Source organism: Hyla sarda, chromosome 5 (assembly GCF_029499605.1).
Source record: "Hyla sarda isolate aHylSar1 chromosome 5, aHylSar1.hap1, whole genome shotgun sequence".
Taxonomy (NCBI): Eukaryota; Metazoa; Chordata; class Amphibia; order Anura; family Hylidae; genus Hyla; species Hyla sarda.
This window is the reverse complement of record NC_079193.1, coordinates 185,339,948-185,365,692: the sequence shown is the minus strand read 5'-3', so window position 1 is coordinate 185,365,692 and position 25,745 is coordinate 185,339,948. Positions and strand designations below refer to the sequence as shown.

At 42.8% G+C, this 25,745-nt stretch overlaps 1 protein-coding gene across 1 annotated transcript in view; it reads left to right on the top strand.

The window, feature by feature from the left end:
• TMEFF1 (transmembrane protein with EGF like and two follistatin like domains 1) overlaps positions 1 to 25,745 on the top strand; it is a 230,362-nt gene that overhangs the window by 151,240 nt on the left and 53,377 nt on the right. Inside the window, exon 5 of the mRNA XM_056520902.1 lies at positions 17,496 to 17,592. Coding sequence (XP_056376877.1) covers positions 17,496 to 17,592 — 97 coding nt within the window. The remainder of the gene's footprint in view (positions 1 to 17,495; positions 17,593 to 25,745) is intronic.

The following is a 25,745-nucleotide window of genomic DNA, read 5'->3' as shown; positions in this document are numbered from 1 at the left end:
GGTAATTCCATAATTTTTGCCAGGGGTCGTATAGCATAAACATAGCCATGGAGACATTAAAGCGAAGCTTCGCTTTTATTTTCATTGTGCAGGGTACATAAAATTTGTAAAAAAAAATAAAACATGTAATTGTTGTTGAGGTCTCTTCTACTAAAATTATTTGGAATGTAATGTTTGCAATGTATGGGTATTTTCTTGGAATTAGAATTCAAAGAAACCCATAAAAAAATCATAATAAGATCTGATATTTCCCAGATAGGAACAGACTTTAAAGAGAACTTGTCACATGGATTTAGCATATGAAACTGCTTAGAACGCCCTATGGGCAATAAAACCAGCATCCCCACCGTGGCTTCACCAATTCTCCCCATTACTGTATATCTGAGAAATAATAATTTTGTTAATCCATGTACTATATGCTGATTAGCCCCAAGTAGCGGCTTCAGGCGAAGGACAGACAAAGAGGCTTCTATATCATATTCTCCCAGGATGTAGAAGCTCTTTGTCTGTCAATAAGTCATTTTGTTCATGATACTCCTCCCTTAAATAAAATAAAACAATTAAAAGTATTATTTCTTAGATCTATAGTAATGGGTAGGGAAACTAAGGTGATGGAACAGATTCTGGTTTAGTACCCATAATGCAGCTTGAATTGAATATGCTAAATCCATGCAACAGGTCCCCTTTAAGACATGAAATAAAAAAAAACACTGAAAAATACTGGATTAGAACTTTCATATACTTCTAAAGCCAAGTAAACTAATGCTACCTAGTTTATTTAGTGCACTGTTTTAGAAGACAGTAATGATGAAAATAACATACCGTAGTTATTATCATATACTCAGTACATGGCCCACTGTACGTAGTCGGGCAGCATTAATAAAAGAAATTAATAAAAGTTCTCCAGCGTGACAGGGCTCACACCTTCCTGATGCGGAGAGGATTTGGCTTTTGTTTAGTCTACCGAATTATTAATCAGGAAGATGAGTTTCTCTGCAATTAGCGCTATTGAATAAACACTCTCGGAATGTAACAAACATAGTCCCGACAGCACAGCTTGAACTACTCCAAATATCCATGATTGGCTGTTTCCCCTTCAGCATAATCTGTGCTGGTAAGTACGAAAAACTTGACATTTAGCGTCTCTAATAATACCATGAAATAGAGGAGCCGGGCACAGAGCTTTAAAAAAAGCAGATGCCTTTAAGTTTGAAAAATGCTCACCACGGTGTCCCATGACAAGCAGATTTAGCACAGTGTCAAAGTTAATATACACCATGAGTGTTTGATCCTCATGTTTTAAAGCCCACAATAAATCACACACCATGAATCAATTGGCTTCCTGTCCTCTCATGGGCAGCTCATCTTATAAGGGCAACTGTCTTACTTAAAGGAGGCCTCTTCTCCAATTATTATTTCTGCACAAAGGTTACATGTATGGAAAAGGAGAACTGACACTTTTATTGTTTCATAGCACAGTGGTCCCTCAACATATGATGGCCCCCCAACATATGATGGATTCAATTTTCGATTGCCTGTCATAGGTCATTATATGTTGACTACAGGACCAACTTATGCTGTGACCAGAAGTGAGAACTGCTGACTGCTGCCGCTCATTATGTTGGGTACCATCAGACTTATTGAAGGAGCCGCCGGGCTTCTCAATACTCGGACCAGCCGAGATCAATGTTTAATGTATTCTTACTGGGGGTCTGACTACTGGGACCCCCAACAGTCTTAAGAACTTCACTCTAAAAGTGCACAGTATGACTAGAGTGGTACTAGAACTGCATAACCACAACTTCATTCACTGTCTATGGGCCTGATAGCTGGTAAAAGAGCTCGGCTAGAACTCTTTCCATTTGGGAAAGATTCTTTCCCCATCAATGTCACTGACAGACAGACCCCAGATTTATCAATCAGCCTGAAAGACTCTGAAAAATCTGGTGCATTTGAAGAATGTCTTAGTTTGCACTGTGACAATAAGGAGACAGTTTTAGTGAATCTGGACCGTTTGATTTTTCAATATAGACTTTCATATAACATCTAACTGGAGCCTTTTTGTTGTAGAAAAGTATGTATTGTTATATTGGACTTGGTATATTTCATCTGCTTTGTATAGCATATTTATATAGCAGCAACCATTAGCACTTAAAGGGGTACTCCGATGGAAAACTATAATTTTTTTTAAATAAACTGGTGCCAAAAAGTTAAACAGATTTGTAAATTACTTCTATAAAAAAAATGTTAATCCTTCCAGTACTTATTAGCTGCTGAATACTACTGAGGAAATGATTTTCTTTTTGGAACACAGAGCTCTCTGCTGACATCATAAGCACAGTGCTCTCTGCTGACATCTCTGTCCATTTTAAGAACTGTCCAGAGTAGGAGAAAATCCCCATAGCAAACATATGCTGCTCTGGACAGTTCCTAAAATGGACAGAGATGTCAGTAGAGAGCACTGTGCTCGTGATTCAGAAGAGAGCACTGTGTTCCAAAAAGAAAATAATTTCCTCTGTAGTATTCAGCAGCTAATAAGTACTGGAAGGCTTAAGATTTTTTTTAATAGAAGTAATTTACAAATATGTTTAACTTTCTGGCACCAGTTGATTAAAAAAAAAAGGTTTCCACCGGAGTACCCCTTTAAAGATCCGCATTCTGCATGTGTATGTTAATTTGTTTAGTAACATTAGTTGCCGCTGTGCTTTCCAGTATGGTTTGCATTAGGAAAGCACATCAGATAAACACTGTCTGAGATGATTGTTTAGGAAGCATTTCATTTCCAACAAACATTGCTTAAGAGGATTTTGTCAGAACTCAATTTGCTGCTTCATCGTCTTCTTGGCCAGTTTGAATTGTTGAGACAGAAAGTAAACATTACATGTAAACGTGTGGGATTAGATAAATGATGGCTGGCAAAGACTGTCATAAATCCTAATAGAAATCAGAATGTATTGATCATTGGCACAGATCCACAGCAATCTGCTATTGACCAATCACATCCAATACTTAATTTTCCTTCCCTGGTAAGGATAAATAAATAACATCCATCTTTTATTCTTCAAAGCATAGAGTCTTCACAAATCACAGATATGACATAAATGAATGCATGTTTAACAATAGCCATTAATAAATCACCAATCTGCATTAGCCAAGGAGATGATGCTGGAACCTTCATCTTGTACCATTCTAATGATTTATATTAAGATGAAGACAACAATCACATTTCTCCCTTGCATTATATGTAGTTGCATGTCAGGTAAGGGAACAGTCAATGCCCAAGTGTGCATAAACATTTTAGACACTTAAAATACAAAATAGGTTTGGTAATGATGAAGCCATTTTTAAGGATGATTATTGCATCACGGGTGACACTGATGATGTATATATTTTTTTTCTTAAGTAAAAGGTGTAAAAAAAATTCTTATTGAAATAAAAAAATAGATAACAAATAATCCCACTACCTGACACCCTCCCACCCTCTCCTCACCCAACCCTCCCCCCAGCCTGGCACTACTAATTCTGTCATGTTATGTTATTCTACAATGTTACATTCTGTTTACAATGTGAGTATATGTTACAGTATTACTCCTATCTCCCAATATTCCCATCTCTTTCTAACTTTTTCCTCTCTCTCCTTCCCCTTACTTCCAATCACCTCATACTTTTTTAATTTTATTAACTATTTTAAAGAATTTTTCATAGAAACAAATCCAAATAATGGAGAAGGAACACACAAATAACATCATAAAGGGTCGAAACCCATAACAGCCAGACAGGGCCGGCCTTAGGTGTTCAGGCGCCCTGTGCCAGCTAACCTTGTGGCGCCCCCCTATTACCCCATAAACATACACAAAGAGGAAAAAAATATTTTTTATATATATTTAATCAGTCCCCTGCCCCCTTAATCAGTCCCATGTACCCCTTCACCAGTCCCCTGCCCCCTTAATCAGATGCAGTATAGTTTCCCCACATTAGGTGCAGCATAGTTCCCCACGTTAGGTGCAGTATAGTTCCCCACGTTAGGTGCAGTATAGCTCTCCACGTTAGGTGCAGTATAGTTCCCCACATTAGGTGCAGTATAGTTCCCCCACATTAGGTGCAGTATAGTTCCCCCACATTAGGTGCAGTATAGTTCCCCCACATTAGGTGCAGTATAGTTCCCCCACATTAGGTGCAGTATAGTTCCCCCACATTAGGTGCAGTATAGTTCCCCCACATTAGGTGCAGTATAGTTCCCCCACATTAGGTGCAGTATAGTTCCCCCACATTAGGTGCAGTATAGTTCCCCCACATTAGGTGCAGTATAGTTCCCCCACATTAGGTGCGGTATAGTTCCCCCACATTAGGTGCGGTATAGTTCCCCCACATTAGGTTGGCAGTATAGTTCCCCCACATTAGGTTGGCAGTATAGTTCCTCCACATTAGGTTGGCAGTATAGTTCCCCACATTAGGTTGGCAGTATAGTTCCCCACATTAGGTAGTAGCAGGCTCCCCACATTAGGTAGTAGCAGGCTCCCCACATTAGGTAGAAGCAGGCTCCCCACATTAGGTAGAAGCAGGCTCCCCACATTAGGTAGAAGCAGGTTCCCCACATTAGGTAGTCGCAGGTTCCCCACATTAGGTAGTAGTAGGTGCCCCACATTAGGTAGAAGCAGGTTCCCCACATTAGGTAGAAGCAGGTTCCCCACATTAGGTAGCAGCATGTTCCCCACATTAGGTAGTAGCAGGTTCCCCACATTAGGTAGTAGCAAGTTCCCCACATTAGGCAGTAGCAGGTTCCCCACATTAGGTAGAACAGGTTCCCTCCCCCCTAACCCCCCGCGCCCGAACTCACGCACACAGACAGACACCCCCACACACACACACACAGACAGACACCCACACATGCGCACACACACACAAACATAGACACACTTACCTGTCCTGCGCTGCAATTGTCTCCGACGGCGGTCTGACGAGTCACTGACATCCTCCTGTGCGAGTCTGCAGAGGGACGTCACATGCGCGACATCCCTCTTCAGACTCGGGCCGGCCAGCCAACCAGAGACGGGGTAAGTGAAACCTCCCAGTGTAATGAAGAAAACTGTGCCCTGAAGCAGAATGTGACCCTCCACATAGGGACACAGTTGAGGGAGGGTAGTGGGAATGGAATGAGAGGGAGCGGCTTGCAAAGCAGAAAACTGTGTCCCTGTGCGGAGGGTCACATTCCACTACAGGGCACAGGCCAATACAAATTACATATACCTGGTGCGAGCTGTGTCGGCCGCCCGGCGCCCCTGTTGCTATGGCGCCCTGTGCGGCCGCACAGCTGCAATACCCCTAAGGCCGGCCCTGCAGCCAGAGTGTTATGAATAGGAGAATAAAGAATAGGGAGGACCATCGTAGGCTAATAAGTTCATTAAAATCTAGGTGAAGGCCTCCAATACTAGGGTAGTAACAGAATAAAAGAGCATAACATTAACCATGAAGATGCATGAACAAGCATAAGTCTGCGCACCAACAAATATAGGCAGTGAGGCCCAGGGATCACAGACACGGGGAGGGGAGAGGGAGGGTTGGGAGGAAGAAACAAAAAAGGACCACAAAGACAAACACCTAACGAACCACGAGACCTGAGAGGAGGGGAGGGGGCAGGGGCGTACCTAGAGCATTTGGCACCCGGGGTGGACCCTTTGTTTGGCACCCCCCCACACACACACACACACACGCACCCCCCTTAATTACACCCCCTCCCCCCAGGGGCAGACTGACAACACTCGGGGCCCCCGGACCAAAAAAAAGGCAAGGGCCCCTGCTAGGCTCTGCAGCTCGTCAATCTTCTGCCACGCTCCTATTCCACCCAAATCCCACACACAATAAATTAAAATTTATATATGTAAGAAACACTTTAACGTAGGTAAATTTCCATGACCAATAATACTGGTATACAAGTAGTAAATATATACTACCACACAATAACTGGAGAATACCGCCATGCTGTACTGAATAAAACCACTATATACAGACCAGTATACTATAAAGAATCTGTATACAATGTAAGTGATTATATACAGGACCATATGGCGGTAGATATCAGCTGTACGCAGGATGTGTATACCTTATAAGCGATTACAGTTACATTTTGGGACTCTTACGTCTTGTCTGATCAGCGGCGTCCTCTTTCCTTTTCTTCTCTGTCCAGATAAGACCGCCGTGTGGATCTCTTAACATCTGCAGAAAAAACATGGCAGACTCTGCATATATTCAGTGCCCTCCTCTAAACAATCTTTCCATCTATAGGCCCACAAACTGTAATAATGCCCTCCTTGGTGTCCTGCACAGTAAAAGGGCAGGTAGGTAGGTAGCCTGGTAACCCCCTCTTTCCCATAGGTATATGCAGAGTTACACCCCCCTCTTTCCCATAGGTATATGCAGAGTTACACCCCCCTCTCTTTCCCATAGGTATATGCAGAGCTACGCTACACCCCTCTTTCCCATAGGTATATGCAGAGTTACACCCCCGTCTTTCCCATAGGTATATGCAGAGCTACACCCCCCACCCCCTCTTTCCCATAGGTATATGCAGAGCTACCCCCCTCTTTCCCATAGGTATATGCAGAGTTACACTCCCCCCCCCTTCTTTCCCATAGGTATATGCAGAGCTACACCCTCCTCTTTCCCATAGGTATATGCAGGGTTACCCCCCCCCCTTTCACATAGGTATATGCAGAGCTACACCCCACCCTCTTTCCCATAGGTATATGCAGATCTACACCCCCTCTTCCCCATAGGTATATGCAGAGCTACAGCCCCCCTCTTTCCCATAGGTATATGCAGAGCTACACCCCCCTTCCCCATAGGTATATGCAGAGCTACACCCCCCCTCTTTCCCATAGGTATATGCAGAGCTACACCCCCCCCCTTCCCCATAGGTATATGCAGAGCTACACCCCCCTCTCCCTCCCTTTCCCATAGGTATATGCAGAGCACCCCCCTCTCCCTCCCTTCCCTATAGGTATATGCAGAGCACCCCCCCTCTCCCTCCCTTCCCCATAGGTATATGCAGAGCACCCCCCCCCCCTTCCCTATAGGTATATGTAGAGCACCCCCGCCCGGAGTGTGATACCAGCCCATGATCATTTTATACTGAGTTTCCTTGTAGGCAGTGCAAATGGAGGCCTTAGAAGCCCTCTCCCAAATAATATGCCACTGAGGCAGGGGAATAGTGGTATTTAGAACATCCTCCCAGTGGCCCATGTAATGGTGCGACGGATGGTCGCCATCAGGGGGCTGAAGAAGTAAGGAATACATTTTGGAGAGAAGGCCCCTCACCTGAGGCCCACCTCGGCACAACCTTTCGAAGACGGTGGGTGGAGAGACCAGTGCAGAGCCAGTCATGGAAGACATAAAATGCTGCAATTGTAAATAGTGGAAGCGCTCAGACGAGGGGAGTTCCAAACAAGCCATCAATTGGTCAAAATGCAGGAGGGAATGAGATATGGGGTCCACTACATCAGCCCAGCAGAAAAGGCACCGAGACCTCCATTCCCTCACCATAGCAGAAGACAGACCAGAGGGGAAGCCGGGGTGATAGAGGAAAGACCGCAGAGGGGAAGAGGAAGAAAACAGTTTGAATTTTACTGAGCAATATCCCCACACATATTTAGAGAAAGACATAGGGCCTAGTAGAGGAGAGAGAGAAATAGTAGATGCCATAGAGGACCAGAGGAGAGTATTAGGATGGATAGGAGCCAGCCAGAGCTTCTCCAGCTCCATCCAGCGGCTGTACACGTGGTACGAGGACCATGCTGCTAGATGGCGTAGGTGAGCGGCCCAGTAGTATTTTGTTACGTCAGGAACCGCCAGACCCCCTATAGCCCTACTAGCCATCATGACAGACATCGGCAGACGATGTCTCTTCCCGTCACAGAGGAAACGAAAAATTGGCGATTGAAAAGAGCGAAGGGCCGATAAAGGTACGCAAGTAGGCAGCGCCTCAAAAAAATTTTCATTTCGGAAGGATCGTCATTTTAACCACTGCAATACGGCCAAAGAAGGAGATATATTGCGACCGCCACTTCTCCAAAAGAGCCCGAAGTTCCCAGAAGAGGGGAAGATAGTTAGTAGAGTAAAGAGAGGTGATAAAGACCACCAAATACTAAAAAGCAGAGTTAGACCATTTAAAGTAATACTTAGAGCGCAAGAGGGTAGACAAAGACAGGGGGAGGTTCAGAGGAAGAGCTTCAGATTTAGAGAGATTGACCTTGTAGCCATAAACCACACCATAGGTATGAAGAGCTTTATAGAGGCTAGGGAGAGAAGGCAAAGGACAGGAGTGTGTAAGAAGGACATCATCAGCAAATAAGCAGATCTTAAATTCCCTATCATGTAGGGGAATGCCAGGGATGTCCGGATCACCCCTTATCCTAGCGGCCAGAGGCTCAATGCATAAGGCGAAAACCAGGCGGCACAACGGACATCCCTGACGAGTCCCCTTAAACAAAGGAAAGGTTGGGAAGTAAGCGTGAGGAAGTTTGAGAGAGGCAGTAGGAGAGGAGACCCTGCAGTGCAATTAGAAAGTTGCCCGTGATACCGAATTTTTGAAGGGTTGCAAAAAGAAACGGCCATCCCAGTCTATCAAAGGCCTTTTCCGCATCTAAATTGAGAATTAACGCCTGTTCGGACCTCCAATTGATTAAGTGAACCAGATCTACCACCCTCCTGGTGTTGTCACCTCCCTGGCGACAGGGGATAAACCCAACCGGATCCTTGTGGATAAGAGAAGGGAGAAAGGAGCAGAGTCTGACTGCTAAGACCTTGGAAAAAGCTTCAGGTCAGAATTAAGGAGGGCAATTGGTCTGTAGCTAGAGCAATTGTGAGGATCCTTACCAGGTTTAGGTATCAGGGTAATTAAGGAGTGCAAGAAGGACTGCGGGATCTCCTCACCCCTCATAAAATAATTAAACAGAGGAACAAGCTGAGGTACAAATATAGAAGAGTAAGTCTTATAGTACAGGTACGTGAAGCCGTCTGGGCCAGGGGAGCGACTAACAGGAAGGGATTTGAGAACCTTCAGTAGTTCTTCCCCAGTAATAGGTGCATTGAGGACCTCATTATCGGCCCCATCGGGAAAGATAGGAGTCTAGGGCAGCTGCACGCTCCACCGGATCAGACGGAAGCTGTGAAGGAAGGGAGTAGAGACCAGTGTAGTAATCAACAAAGAGATATATCAGCTGGATGATAGTGAAGAACACCAGAGGAGTCCTTAGGGCAGAGGGAGATTGAGCAACTGCGCGGTCAAGAAGGCGCCTGGCTAACATGGTATGTGCTTTGTTACCTTTCTCATAAAAACGTTGTTTAGCTGCTGTCGCTCAACTCTATAGAGTTCATCAGCTGTCACACAACTCTATGGAGAGCCAGGTCACCCAACTGAGCACGGGCCGTTACCAAGAGTCTCAGGGTCGATAGAGAGGGGGAGGACAGTAAGAGAGCTTCTAGGCGGACAATCTGCACGCGAAGTTCCCGGGAGCGAGTCAGAGCGTCACACTTAAGTCGCGCGCCTAGAGCTATACAATGCCCCCCCCGGACGACCGACTTGTGAGCTTCCCAGAGGACAGCCTGTGAAGAGACTGAGCCCCCGTTGGTAGCAAAGTAATCAGTTAGACACTTCTGTATCAACTTTTGGGAATACAGTGATTTAAGATGAGAATTGTTAAGCCGCCAGTGACAGCTCCGAAGAGAAGGAGAGGAAGAAAAAGAAAGGAAAATGGGGCAGTGGTCAGACCAGGAGATCGGCTCAAGAGAGGCAGCTGAGAGCATGCGTACCATGGGGAGGTTGCCAAAGAAATAGTCAATGCGTGCATGCAATTTATGGGGGTGTGAGTAAAAACTAAATGAGCGGTCTGTCGGGTGGTCATATAACGAGGAGACCCTAATAATCTTCCGGAAAATGGTAGCTAAGCGTAGTTTGGTAGGGGTAGGAGGGGTAGCAGTAAGAGAGTGGCAGTCCATAGAGGGAGAAAATATGAGATTAAAGTCCCCCCGAAGCAGCTAGGCAGAGGAAGAGTATTTATGGAGCTTGGCAACTACTCTTTGCAGGAATGGGATTTGGGAAGTGTTAGGGGCATAAATATTACAAAGCAGAAGTGGGACCCAGGACCCCCTCCACCACTACAAAGCACCCCTGCGGATCTAAGAAAGAGGAAGAAACTTGTAGCAGGCAGGATCTAGAGACAAGAATAGCAACTCCAGCCATCCTCCTGTCAGAGACAGCAGAGTAGGCCTGCGGAAAGAGATGCTGGAGGAATTGAAAGGATCCAGAATGGTCAAAGTGTGTCTCCTGAAGGAAAACTATATCAGTATGCAGCTCGACAAACTCCCATTGCAACAAACGTCTCTTAGAGGGAGAGTTCAGGCCCTTAACATTCAGGGAGACACACTTGACCATGGTGGATGGTAAGAGGAAGAACACAGCCAATTAAGAGACATACTCACAGGAGATCCAGGAAGGACCACTTCATACCGAAGGAGAATTGACTGGGGAACCTGGGTCCCAATGTAGAAGTGCAGGGGGAGGTGACCTAAAGGGAGAAGAGGACGGGAAGGGAAGGGAAACAAGAGGGAACATTAAGACCAACATACAGACAACAAACAGACAGGACAGCATAAGACAGACAGACAATGTAGTATTGAGCAAAAAAGTGAACCATTGACCAAAAAGCCAATGCGGAGGCCAAGACCACCGGAGTGGACCAGGAGCCAAAGCATGGGCAATCCATTGCTACTGCCTTGAGGGGAGAGATGGAAGGATACCACCAAAGAACAACCACCAATGAGGCCAACACCCCACCCCGAGGCCACAGCAAAAAAAGAAAAACAGAAAAAATAAACTACTGCTGACCAAAAATGCAATGTTACAATAACAGTAGAAATTAGCAAAAACAGGGCCATGCAGTATGGAAGGAATACTCCATAGTAATCAGAAAAGGGCCAGGAATCAAGGAATGTGCCAAGTCAGGAGTATCCTGTAGGAGACACAGGGCCTTATTCGACAGCTCGAGGAGGGGCCCCAGGGTCACAAGGGGAAGACCTCCTCTGGGCACCAGGCCGGTGGGACCGGACAGGCTGCCACACTGGAGGCGGAGGAGTAGAAGTCAGGTCCCAGTCCACCATCTGGGGTACAGGCAAGTCCAAGGCAGTGCAGAAGGCAGGGAGATTAGAGGAGTGTGAAACAGCAGAGCGTTCCTCTCTACGTGCATGTAGAGCAAATGGAAAGTTCCACCTGTACAGCACTTGGTGAGAGCGTAGGGCCGCCAGGAGTGGTTGGAGCATCTTTTCCTTAGCGTCAGTCAGGACAGGTCTTGGAATAGTTGAATAGGGGCCCCGTCAAAGTTCCTCAGGGACTGGGCTTTAGCCATGATGACCTCCTTGACTTGAAAATCGTGCACACAGCAGATAACATCTGGAGGGGTGCCCGTAGTAGATTTAGGGTGGAGGACCCTATGAGCTCACCCAGGATAAGGTTAAAGATGGCTTCCAGAGTTATAAAAAGATCTTCCTCGTGGGTAGCCTCTGGCAGCCCTCGCACACGAATATTATTACGCCTTCCCCATTGTCCAGGTCCTCCACGTTGGCATGGAGATCACACAAAGTCCATTTGAGATGCAATTGTAAAATGAAACTGGGCAATTTAGGCTCTGGTGGTATCATGAGCGTCCTCCAGGCCCTACACCCGGTTAGATACGTGCTGTAGATCCTGGCACAGGGATGAAATTTCCACCGACAGGTATCTTTAACTTCAACAATGAGTGAGCAGAAATCTTTGAGAAAGAAGCTGTCCTAGGTCAGGCAGAGCAGATGAGGGTACAGTTAGGCCGGAGCAGGGCAGGTCAGAGTCTGAGAGGGCATCCCAGGAGGAAGAAGTAGGTGCGGGCGGAGGTGGCACCAAGGACCCAGAGGGGAGTCCCCTGAGAGGGCTGGCGGGAGGCACCAGCAGGTATCATGTTGGGCAACTGGACCTTCAGAGGTTTGGGAGAGGCAGGAGGAATGTAGCAATCAGCAAGGGGGTCCAGGGGTATGGAGAGGGAGGATGCACGTGTCACAGACCCAGTCCCCTCCAAGGTAGACAATACTGAAGTGGGGAGTTCTGTCTCCCAGACAGGAGAGATGGGGAGAGCTGAACAATCAGAAGTAGCTGTGGGCTGCTGTGAGATGGTGGGAGGTGAAGGCAAGCCTCTCTTTAGTGAGGCCCAAGATGGCGATTCCTCGTTTTGGCAGGGGGAGGAAAGCAGATGTCCCAGGGGGGAGGGCAGCAGAGCAGCACCAAGGGGAGCAGAGACACCGATTTGCAGGCAAGGTAAGTCACTCACCGCTAGGCCCGGGCGTCTGTAAGCCGCAGCAGACTCCTCAACTTGAGCAGCAGCAAAGGCAGGGAGATCCGGAGTCGGCGCCGCAATACCGTGCAGGGATGGCTGGGCAGTGTCACAGGACTCGGGCAGAGCAGCGCTGGCTGAATGAATCTGTCGGGGGGTTAACCCAAAGTCCTCCGATGCAGGCAGGTGGAGAGTCGGAGGTTCCGTCTCCTGGACCAAGGTGATCCTCCTGGAGCGGGAGCGCAGGCCTTGTGCAGGGCCTGCTATGGTGGGCAGGTGCAGAGGCTGGGGGCACCTGAAAAAGCACAAGATGCCACCAGGCGGGGTAGAAGGCAGGCGGGCAGCGGAGGGTGGTTTCCTGGCCCTTCGGGAGGTCCTCCCCATCTAAACAAGCTGGGTCAGCAGTGTTTTTAGGCTAGTTCACGGCCTCTGGAGGGGGAACAAACCTAGTGTGCAGCCATTACAGTTGGAGCCAAGCTACGCCCCCCCCCCCTTATTAACTATTTCTATCCACTCTTGGACAGTTGGAAGGGTCCTGGCTATCCATTTCCTTAAGATAATAATTATAGCAAGCCCTAACAGCTTCAATATCATTACATTCTTATCCCCTTTAATTTCATTTGATCCCAGTATTGCACTTCTACCATTGTACTACAGTTTTATCTCGACATACTTCCTCAATTTTTGCATATACTTTCTCCCAAAATTCCTGTACTTTTGGACAACCCCCAATATGTGTGCATTAAATCTGCATCATCCCTCTTGCATTTACCGCTTATGGAGTCCTGTCTATTTCCAATTTTCCTCAGAAATTTTGGAGAGTAATGCAGTCGATGTACAACTTTAAGATTTAGATTCACTGACAAATGCTTAATGTTAAAGAAAATTTTCTTGCAGTCCTCCTCACTGATTTCCCCCAGGTCTCTCTTCCACACTGATGATAATAATACTTACCTATCCGTGGTCCCTTTCGTCAATTATCTTCCTCGTTCGGCAGACTTGATGCACTGCCAGAGCATGCCGATGTCACCGCTACTGTTCCCTCAAGCCTGCTTGCAGCTGGGTCAATTGAAGCAGCAGTGGTGATGTTAGTGCTCCAGTCATGATCACACCGTATCGGTCCAGCCACGACGCTAGAGAGAGTGATGGTGCAAGGATTAAAGCCACCAGACCACTGGGTATCCACTACTGGGGGGCATCTCTCTTCCAGGTCGCTTATCTCATGATGGGACCAGAGACAGCTCATGTCCTACTGCTACGAAGGCTTTTAACTTCAAAAGAAGTATAACACAGGCAGACAGACCCCCCCCCCCCTAATAAAACTGGAATACACAAAAACACGTAAACAGTCTGAATGAACCCTCACCCATGCCTTAGATTATACATTATACACAAATACAATAATAATACACATGTATGACATAGTCAGGCCTTAGAGCTCAATCCATGCACCCAGCCTGCTGACCGAACGGGAAGGATAACAGACAAATGAAACCACGGATCGAGAATAGGTTAGTATACTTATCAGTGTCACCCACACTACACACCTGTATCTGCAGGTTAGTGCGGGTGACACTGATGACAAATTCCCTTTAAAGGTGCCCATACATTTTCAGTAACTGTCAGCTAAACATTTGTCCAGCCGACAATTATCTCTTCCAACCTTCCCAAATACATGAATGTTCGGTATGGTCGAACACTGATGATTTCCCAATGGGATGGAGATAGGTAAGCTGCAGAGACTCTTAAGAAAGCTGGAACCAGCTTGGTGTAGAATATTGTTTATCATTAGTGAAGTCTATTACTCTAGGACCTCATAATAGCCTGAGAAGGAGCAAGAAAGTTATAGCGGAGATTTTATTTTGCCAATAATTCCATAACTTTATTCTCTACTTGATTTGGAAAAACATTAGTCATTAATTCCAATAATCTCCTTTTCAAGTGTTTGAGTATGTTTCATGATGCCAAAATGTTCGGCAATGAATTACATTGTTTTGCATCATATCTGTGATTTGTGTGTTTGCTTTGAAGTAGGAAAAGGCATGTGAACATCCTCTAAGTTTGTAATGAGTGATTCCATAATTTTTGCCAGGGGTTGTAAATTACTAAAATCTCTTGTCTTTTACTTGTCTTCAAAGCTTTTTCAAAGTATCTTAGTACTAAATGGGTTATCTTAGCGTGATGTGATTTATGGTCTCAGTAGCCTAGCCGCTCTCATCTTTTTAAATAGACTGTGTACAGGACTTGTATTTGTTTTATTTATTTGTTTCAGACTGTATTTATAAAGGGATGGAAGAAAGCTTATAACTATGATGCCTTTCTTGTCTTGTGGGGGAACACTGTACCAGAGATAGCCTAAAGGGTAGAATTATGTCTTATGAATTGAGGGCATAATTGGTTTATCTACCAGAAGGATATTGCACTATATTAGTAAGGGAGACTCAAATGCAATCATCTAACCACTTAACGTATACTGCCATGTTAGCAAAACACCTGATGGATCGCTTGATTACATACAAAGCCTATTATCTCTATAGCATAATACAATTCTGATACATTTAATTGATAACAGCTGATGTCTATAAATACAGATCACATATATTGTAATCACTAGTAAACCTTATGCATTGAACAACAAAAGATCAGAGACCTGAGTTTTTAGTACTAAAGTTTACTACTGTCTGTAATATTGTATTCAGAGTTATGTTACAGTGACATGGTTCCAGGAAAATCACAGTTTGAGTGCATAAGTGGCCTACCGAGTCTTAAGACTTTAACCAGATTAAGCATTTTTGGGATGAAGTTATTGTGTTGTATAGACTGATTTATGTTATAATAATTTTGAGTTCTTAACATGCTAGAATGGGGTTATGCTTGGTGACAGCTTTTCTGGTCACTGAGGCTTTAGAAGCAAACCAACCACCGCACCAATATCATTCAACATATATGATTTATTTATTTATCTACTTGAGCTGAAAAGCACAGTAAAAAAAATTACACCAACGTACCTACCTCAAAAAGTGACTTTTTTGTAATATACGTCTGTGTCATTATATCCTATAGATTCAAATACATTTACAGTACATACATCTTGGTTTGCAGTATAGCTGCAAGGGGAAAGGCAGCCATAACATAGGAATTCATCTATTTGTCGTTTCATATATATTTTATTTGTAAATACAAAATGAAATACATGCAAAATAATACACATTTTATAACAAGTGTTCCTACAACTACTCGAGGCAGTCAAGAAACAGCACAAAAGAATACAAATATAATTCAGGAATGATTCCAAGGGGTTCACAGGTGCAATTGACAAATTGTATTTCAATGGGTATTTATTGTTCAGGTTCTTCCCAAACACATGACTGATGGAGCCACCACTTTATATGCAGTCAGGATGGTCACTAAATTATCAGTGTTGGAAGAAGTGCAGACAAGTGTCACTACAAAAAATACAGTCCTTGCGGCGAGACATATGGAAATTTTGACAGTAATTGGCCGGTTTTAAACATAATAATTTAAGTAACTGCTTTGGTCACCACAATGTGTAACCCTTAAAAAAAGGAAAGGGCTCTTGGGTGACATTCTAAGCTCTTACATGGCACTGCAGTAGCTCATAAAATGACAAAGTCTGAGTAGATATATCAGATTCTTAGTTTTGTTCTGCTTTGAGCTGTGCTTATTGACGTAGGTATAACTTTCCTTTTTAAAAATGCCTAGCGTTAGTAAGAGATGGACTGACTCCTATTTCTCCTGACTGTGGTGCATGTTCTACTCTTTCGTCATGTTTTACACCCCAGTCAAGAGCACTGCATACTTTGTACAAACATGCTATCAATAGAGATAATACCGGGCACAGTTCGTACTCCAACTGAGATTCGGGGTGGAACTAAAGCAGCAAACAAACTCCCCTTGGCGGTGCTACTCAGCATTAACGGTCTACAAATGCAATGTATAACAAGAAGAAAGACGGTGCACTCACCATAAAGGTATCATTGAATGATGCTTTATTGCATATAGGCTACATACAGTATTGTACCGTTTCATTGTGTGCAGAGAAACATGCAGGCAGGAGTGTCGACGACTCTCCTGCCTGCATGTTTCTCTGCACCTATTGAAACTGTACAATGCTGTAGCCTATATGGAATGAAGTTTCATTCAGCAATAGCCATATAGTGAGTGCACTGTCTTCTTTCTTGTTATACATTGCATTTGTACAAACACATATGTGGAGCTGAGAAGAATGAGATTGACAATTCCCACAGCGTAGCTATAAATTTTTTTTGTGACTGGCGAATGAACGGGAGAAAGAGTGCATGCACTAATTCTCCCGTTACTATCGCCTGTCACAAAATAATGGCCATTATTAATAACTGGCGATAACGGGTTAAAACGGCTATTAGAAAAATCCCATAGACTATAATGGGATCTTCTAACTGCCGTTAGTGATTTTGTACCGGCCGTATAACTGCCAATTTCCTAACGGGTATTCATAACGGAAGTGTTTTTATAGTGTGAAAGGGGCCTAAGAATAATACTTAGCTTTTATTACATTATTGTTTTTTTAAGATCAAATAATCATGTTTTTGCTGAAAATCTTATAAGGTTTTTACCTTTGATTTTACATGTAGTTAACCACAACCTTGAATTTTGTGGCTTCAGCATACCGATACAGTATACACTATAGGGGTTAAACTATTACATACCACCATCATTATCATACAATTCATGTGTCATTTGCTGCTCAATGGTGTGCCTATTTTGCTTATACTATAATGTTATTTTGACAACACTAGATTCAATGATTTTTTCTTATAAATAAAACATAAATTCATCTTGGCTATTATCACATACATTTTCTATTGCCTAAGCCATGATACAGACTTCCTTATTGTGTGGTTACAGACCTCTCCATCTGTCCTGGCTGATGTACAGACAGACTCACTTCCTTAGTGACCGGTGAGTGTCGGTGTTCTAATTGGAGCGCTGCCAATGGAGAGACCTGTAGTTGCCTTGTATTTGCCATGACTCAGAGGAGCAGATCACAGATTTAGACAAGGATTGTTATTTAGTTATAAATTTAATATAACCATCTGAAGCTTTTTGTAATTACTTCATCTGTACTCTTGTTTTTGGCAGAATATGAAGGATCTGGAACCGAGGTTCATAGGAAACATCCTAAATGTGGTGCTTGCAAATATGGAGCTGAGTGTGATGAGGATGCAGAAGATGTAGGGTAAGCACAATTGTCTTTTTTTTACATGATAAAAATGTGCTGCAGATTTACACTCAGAGGAACATTTAACAAACCTTGTGCAGGGGAACAGTAGAGCAGGCCCATGAATGGATCCTATCAGATTCTTTGGGTTTCATCCTTTATCTTCTACACTGTCCAGAGTAGGAGAGGTTTGCTATGGGGATTTGCTCCTGCTCTGGACAATTCCTGACATAGACAGAGGTGTCAGCAGAAAGCACTGTGATCAGACAGAAAGGAGACAGAACTTCCTGTGGAGCATACAGCAGCTGATCAGTACTAAAAGGATTAAGATTTTTAAATAGAAATAATGTACAAATCTATTTAACTTTCTGGCATCAGTTGATTTAAAAAGAATGTTTTCCAATGAGTACCCCTTTATTGTATCAGACATTTCTGTAATTGTAGTGTGTTTTTCACCAACAAAGCTGCAATAATAGAAACGTAAAAGATCATTTTGGTAAAGATGGGATAAGGAAATGCATTTCTGGAAGATTTCAGATACACTATGTCCTTTGTGGTTTTTCACAGTATGTTCTAATAACAGTGAAGACTACACTCTGAAAAATCTATAATTATGGTCAGTGTGACATACAGACCCACAAGTGTCCATTACATGAATACATCCCTTTTGTGTCTGGGTTATGATGGATGTAATGACTCTGCTGCTGTTAGGTGAGCCTCCATCAGATCCGCAGTAAAAGCTTTTATTCTCTGTAAAGGCTGGAGATTAAAAGCTGTTGAGAGTGTTAGAAAATCTAATGTCAAATTTCTCACATCATATTTTCTCGGTTTAGTTGAAACCATTTAGACCAGTTTTATTAGGTGATGTATAAGCTGCGAGGTTGAAATCATAATCAGCGCTAACTATTCCTAATAAGTAGATTGCGTCCGCTATAAAGGGTGCAAGTATATGCAAGGGTGACATCAAGGGTATTTTTTGTGATGCAGTGTGGAAAAATGCATCAAATACGTTTCGCTGATGTATTATATTAAAGGAAATGTTAAAGGGGACCTGTCACTAGTTTCATGCAGCCTGAAACACGGACAGGCTCCCTCATCGCAATGATATATGATTCACTATAAACTGCTTCAGCTGGGATTGGAGCTTCGAGTCATCGGGACCTTCCCTGGCAGCTTGACTGATAGGTCTCTCCCTATACGCAAACAGAGAGAGATCTATCTATCAATAAGGGCCAGCAGGGCAGGCAGAGGCCACAGGGGACCACCCCAATGACTCAAAGTCTTGTTCCCGAGTGTTCTGAAATGGCACACCCATTCAGAATGATTCATAGATCATTGCGACAATAGTGAAATAATGTTCTGCATGCATTTAGTGTCCGCAGTCCATACTATCATGCCTTGCTTTATGTAATATATATTGGTAATACTTTTATTTTAAGAAGATGGTAAATACATTGTTGACCCTGTGTTAAATTAAAATAAATATATGAATCGCACTAGTAAACCCATCTGTCACGATTACCAATAGAAGATATGCTGACTTGTCTATGGTTTACATTGCATATTTATTAGTTTATGTTTCAGAATATGGTAAAATATTAAGCTTATAAAGATTTTCCCATGGTGAAACATATTTTCAGCTGTCTAATAAATTAACTTATATTGGTAAATTAATTTATTTTACTACCTTTCTATGATCTTTCATGCTTTTCTTCTTGCTCTTTTGTATTCATTTGCCCAGCTTCCTCTCCTGTGTACATCCTGTAACATACTTCCTTTTCCTGTGTACATTCTAGCTGGGAATTCAGCCAACTATATAGTCAAGAAGGTGTAGTGGGTGGGAGATAGAGTTGGCTGCAGGGGGTGGATTCAGCCTGTTCTACCTGGTTCACGGAAACCAGTTGCTAAAATGACAACCAATTTCCTTAACCAATGGGAAACACAACATGCGCACTGTTTTTTTTTTTTTTTTTTTAACCAGCTACCAGAACCTGTTCTGTATCTGCTGCACGCTGAAGGTGTTGGACCCATGATGAGGTCACTATCATGTGACCATTACATGTGGGGAGCAGAGCTCAGCAGTTCAGGATAGACGAGATTATGGCTGAAGGGCCTGTGATGATGCTGTGCAGAAGGTTTTTTGTGTTCTTTTCCCCCCAGTAGTAAGATCACTAAATGAGAAAAAGGTATTTTAGAGTGTCTTATGTCCCCCAGTAGTAAGGTTATTACATGAGGAGGAAGTTTGTTAATGTGTGTTATGTATGTCTAGTAGTAAGGTCATTATACAGGTGAAACTCAAAAAATTAGAATACCATGCAAAAGTCCATTGTATTTCAGTAATGCAACTTAAAAGGAAAGGAAGCATGAAGTGCTCCAAAATCTCCTGGTAGACGGATGCGTTGACGCTGGATTTAATGAAGCCCAGTGTACCAACACCAGCAGATGACATGGCTCCCCAAATCATACTAATTGGAGGGCTTTTGGGTTTTTATGAGCTGTAAGCCATAATTATGACAAATCACAGCTTGTACTATCTTGCTTTGCATGTAATCTCTCATATATTAGTTTTACCTTCTAAGTTACATTACTGAAATAAATTAACTTTGCATGATATTCAAATTTTTCGAGTTTCACCTGTATAAACAGGAGATTTGTTACTGTATGTTATGTCAATCCATTAGTAAGGTGATTACATAGGGAGGAGGTTTGCTACATTGTGTTATGTCCCCCCAGCAGTGATACTGGGGTCTGTATTATGCAGGGGGAGTGAATCTGGGGTCTGTATTATGGGGAGAGTGATTCTGATAAGATCAATCCAAAGGTGTATATACCATAGGCCAGGCCCTGCTGCTAGTATAGGGTTTATGAGGTTGATCCAGCTCAAGTTGACATAATATTTCTTACCCTTGGGCGATTTGAACCTACAAACCTTCTCTCCCATGGGCAGTGAACCTATACTCAGCTCCAAGATGGTCATGTAGCATACTCTCATGCAAAAAAATGTGAAGAGGGGTCATTCAGGATTAGAAGAATATGGTTGCTTCCTTCCAAAAACAGTGCCAGACCTGGTCTCAGGTTGTGTGTGGTATTACAACTTGGCTCCTTTTGCTTTAATAGAACTGAATAGAATAAAACCACACACAGACTGAAGACAAGAGTGGCGCTGTTTCTGGACAAAAGAAAGTATGTTTTTCTAATCCACACCCTTCTGTCCTAAGTTAGAAGGACGAGTAGATGTTCGATGAAGGAGATGTAGTATATGCCTTCTCTTTCCTATACATTTAACACTTGCTATCAGGATCCTTGTCACCAACTTTCATTGACTAATAGCAATAAATCATATTTTTTTCTAAATTCTATATGTTGTGTATGGCAGAGCTATGTGATAGCATGACAGGCAGTAATAATGTTGGTAATAATGAACACTTTCAGTTCGCTTGTGGCTTCATACTGCCCTAAGATACATGGGACTGTCAAACCATCTTCCCACTGCAGTGAATGTAATCGAATTGTGTCCACGTTGTGTGTGAAAAATGAGATCTGTAACCGAGTTATTCACCGCACTCGCACATCACTTATTATGTCATGTAGCAACATCCAGAGAAGCGGGGAGAAACAATCATCCATATACAGGTGTGCAAAATGCGTCTAATTGGCAGAAAATGGAGAAAAATGCCATCTGCATTCATTTATCTCAGAATCCAGCACAGTGTGTAGAGGGACAATTGGCTGAACCTGTCTGCTGCTTCTTATGCTGCATGAGACGCCTTTATTCACACGCTTTCAAAATACATAGCGATCCATCCCTAAGATGTCATGCAGGAAAATCTCCAGTAGTCACACTCTGAAACAAGAGCCTTCAGCTAAAGTGACCTAATATAACCTTGTCAGCCTAGGTCAGCCATTCCGATCTGCATCTGCCCTGTCCTCCTATCTTGGGTTATCCCATGGAGAAAGAATCATGTCAACATAACATATTTTGGTCACCTATGTGGTATATCTAATTGTCTATGTATAATTGTCAGCTTTTGAACAAGCTTTTTGAATTGTAGCGACACAAATATATAGTGTACCATAATTATTGTAATAGCTCCTGCCAGCAGTGGGATCGTTCCATTAATAACATACAAGGCTTTAGAGAGTCTCACATTCCCTTCTGCTCTGTGTGAGTCCATCAGTTATCTATAGGCTTCTGTATGGGATCCACTAGTGACACTGTAGTAGAGGAATGCTGATGCTATGCAATTCCCAGATATATTCCTGTAGGCTCTCCAAAAGTACATATGTTCTAGAAAGCTGCATTCCCCTGTATGAACATTGCATATGCAGGGAAACCTCTTTTGAATACCAGCTAACATTGTGTGTAAAAGTGATGGAACAAGGGGTGGTCTTCTCAAAGTATGAACAATATATTGCAAGTGTTACGGTCACCATAAGTCTGGTCTGGATAAGGGGAAGTCTTCTCAAAGAGGTGGTCTTTTGGAGAAGTTGTTCTGTAATGTTTTTGCCAAGAGAGGAGAGGATCCCATCAGAGGAAAGCAGGACTGTCTCTCACAGATTACCAGAGTAGTCTCCCATTTGGCACCATCCCAGTGAGCTAGAGTTTAAAGTCACTGTAAAGGACAATTCTCAGTCTGGTAAGACTTAGTTTGACCATCATTTATTATAATACTGTGTGTCCTTATAACACTGAGTGTGCATACTTTTACACTGTTACCACCTGTGAATGGTGACAAAAAGTAAAATAAAGTTACTTACTAGTATAATGTTATTAGCCATACTGCATAGATCACTTCATATAAGCTCTGCTCTCTCCCCTGTAGCTGTGACGTCATGTCACTGATGTGAAGAGGGGAGCTCATCTCATATTATTGCTCATTAGATTTTAAAGAATTAAAAAAATTAAATCAACTGGTGCCAGAACGTTAAACAGATTTGTAAATTACTTGTATTTAAAAATCTTAACCCTTCCAGTATTTATCAGCTGCTGTATGCTCCATAGGAAGTTATTTTCTTTTTACATTTCTTTTCTGTCTGACCACAGTGCTCTCTGCTGACACCTCTGTCCATGTCACGAACTGTCCAGAGCAGGAGCAAATCCCCATAGCAAACCTATCCTGCTCTTGACCGTTCCTGACGTGGACAGAGGTGTCAGCAGAGAGCACTGTGGTCAGACAGAAAAGAAATTTAAAAAGAAAAGAACTTCCTGTGGAGCATACAGCAGCTGAGTATTGGAAGGGTTAAGATTTTTAAATACAAGTAATTTACAAATCTGTTTAACTTTCTGGCACCAGTTTATTAAAAAAAAAATATATTTTTAAATGGAGTACCCCTTAAAGGCAGCAGGAAGCCTTTCTCAAATAAAACAGCTGTGAGCCTATTCTGACTGAAACTACTGTGAGAGAAAGGCTCCATGCAACCTAAAAATCTAATAGGATCTGTGCAGTATGGTTAATATCGTAATTTTCTGTATTTTGTAAGTTGCTTTTATATAATTTTTGACACGATACACAGGTTGCTTCTTTCACTGGACAACCCCACTAAGCTATTATAATATATAAAGCAGACCTGTGGCCTCCCATAAAAAACAAAAAAATTTGGGAGGCCACAGTTCTTCTTTGACCCCTTAAGGACCAAGGACGTACAGGTACGTCCTTGGTCCTGCTCCCGTGATATATTGCGGGGTTACACGGTAACCCCGCATCATATCACGGCGGGCCCGGCGTCATAGTGAAGCCAGGACCCGCCGCTAATAGCGCGCAGTGCCGATCGCGGCGCTGCACACTATTAACCCTTTAGCCGCGCGCCTCAGCTCTGTAAAAGTGAAAGTAAAAGCTGCCGGTTAACTCAGTGGGCTGTTCGGGATAGCCGCGGCGAAATCGCAGCATCCCGAACAGCTTACAGGACAGCGGGAGGGACCTGCCTCCTCGCTGGCCGATCGCCGAATGACTGCTCAGTGCCTGAGATCCAGGCATGAGCAGTCAAGCGGCAGAATCATCGATCACTGGTTTCCTATGAGAAACCAGTGATCAATGATAAAGATCAGTGTGTGCAGTGTTATAGGTCCCTATGGGACCTATAACACTGCAAAAAAAAAAGGGAAAAAAAAAGTGAATGAATATCATTTAACCCCTCCCCTATTAAAAGTTTGAATCACCCCCCTTTTCCCATAAAAAAAAAAAACACAGTGTAAATAAGAATAAACATATATGGTATCGCCGCGTGCGGAAATGTCCGAATTATAAAAATATATCGTTAATTAAACCGCTCGGTCAATGGCGTACGCGCAAAAAAAATCAAAAGTCCAAAATAGGACTTATTGATCATTTTTAAATGATATAAAAAGTGACCAAAAATGCACTATCAATGCAAAAATGATACCGTTAAAAAATGAGCCCTCATACCGCCCCATACACGGAAAAATAAAAAAGTTATAGGGGTCAGAAGATGACAATTTTAAACGTATTAATTTTCCTGCATGTAGTTATGATTTTTTCCAGAAGTACGACAAAATCAAACCTATATAAGTAGGGTATCATTTTAATCGTATGGACCTACAGAATAAAGATAAGGTGTCATTTTTACCGAAAATGTACTACGTAGAAACGGAAGCCCCCAAAAGTTACAAAACGGTGTTTTTTTTTTTTCAATTTTGTCACACAATGATTTTTTTTTCCGTTTCACCGTAGATTTTTGGGCAAAATGACTGACGTCATTACAAAGTAGAATTGGTGGCGCAAAAAATAAGCAATCATATGGATTTTTAGGTGCAAAATTGAAAGAGTTATGATTTTTTCAAGGCAAGGAGCAAAAAACGAAAATGCAAAAACGGAAAAAACCCCGGTGCTTAAGGGGTTAATACAACATTACAGGTGATTTCAGGAGCTAAGATCCTTTAATACAGCCATGTGAATGACACTTATGTTTAGACTCTACAACTGACCATAAGTATGCCCCCTCCTCTCCCCGAATTTCCCCTTATAGCAGACCTGTCTGGGTTGGGCATGTTAGATTTTCATATGCCCGATCTTTTTGGTCTAAGCCAGAAAGGTCCGATAGCTGCTTTCACTACACATATTGCATTGTGGCTTTTAAATAGAGCATTCTATAGAAGTTTGTCTTGTCAGCATCTAGCCTACAGTTCTTGATCAGTCGTTGGTATTATAGACATGACATTGGCATTACTAAAATTAGTCAGCCAGAATCATCCCTAAAGAAAATTTGGTCCTTTACTCATGGGATGAGCCCCCAAGAAGGCGTCAATTGAGTCTATAGGCTGATTGTATAATAATTATTATTTCATGCATTTAAAATGATCACATAATAAATGATACACAAATCTGCTACCATATATTAGCAATGGCCGCACACATAATAAAGCTCTTGACCATGTAACTAGTATCTTCTATTAAAAATCTACACTGTCTGGAAGAGACAGCAGCAAATGAGGCCCCTGGTACAAGTCATGCTGCCAGTCATGGATGGAAAACGGCATAAATCCCCCGTATCCCTGGAAGAATATTTAACTATTTTACTGCCTTGTGCCGCTGCCTACAGATACAGTAAAGGAAATAGATGCACATAGTATTTGAACATATGTGCATTCATAATCCTCGTGTATATAGAGCATTGAGGTGTTTTTCTTTTAAGAAATATATATTTTCAGTCTTCTCTCTGACACTAAATTGTCCCTTCCCGAAATAACTCTTGTTGGTTTTTAATTTCTGCTGGATTGCACTAGAGAAAGAAGGCTAGAACTAGAACAGATGGTTGCCATAAAGAGGATACCAGCAGGGAAAATTAATGTACCAGCGTATGCTAACTGGTACGTGGAATTAAATGTTTGGATCCGAAAATTAGAATACAGAATTTCTTGGCACACAGAAGCAAAATCTGAATGCATTTTATTTGTAAAATAGAGTAATTCAGATAGACTTACTGTAAGAGAATGTGTTCTTCTTTTATAAGATCGGAACAAGAACCCCATTGTCATTTTTATCTTCATGTATAGCTACATGTGTGTCTACCTCTCTTTCTATACAGCACTGCTTCATATTGAGTGAATAGAATGTGGGAATTACAGATCTGCTAGAACTGGCAGACTAAGCCCATGAAATATCATATAGTTACATAGTTACATAGTTACATAGTTAGTACGGTCGAAAAAGTTC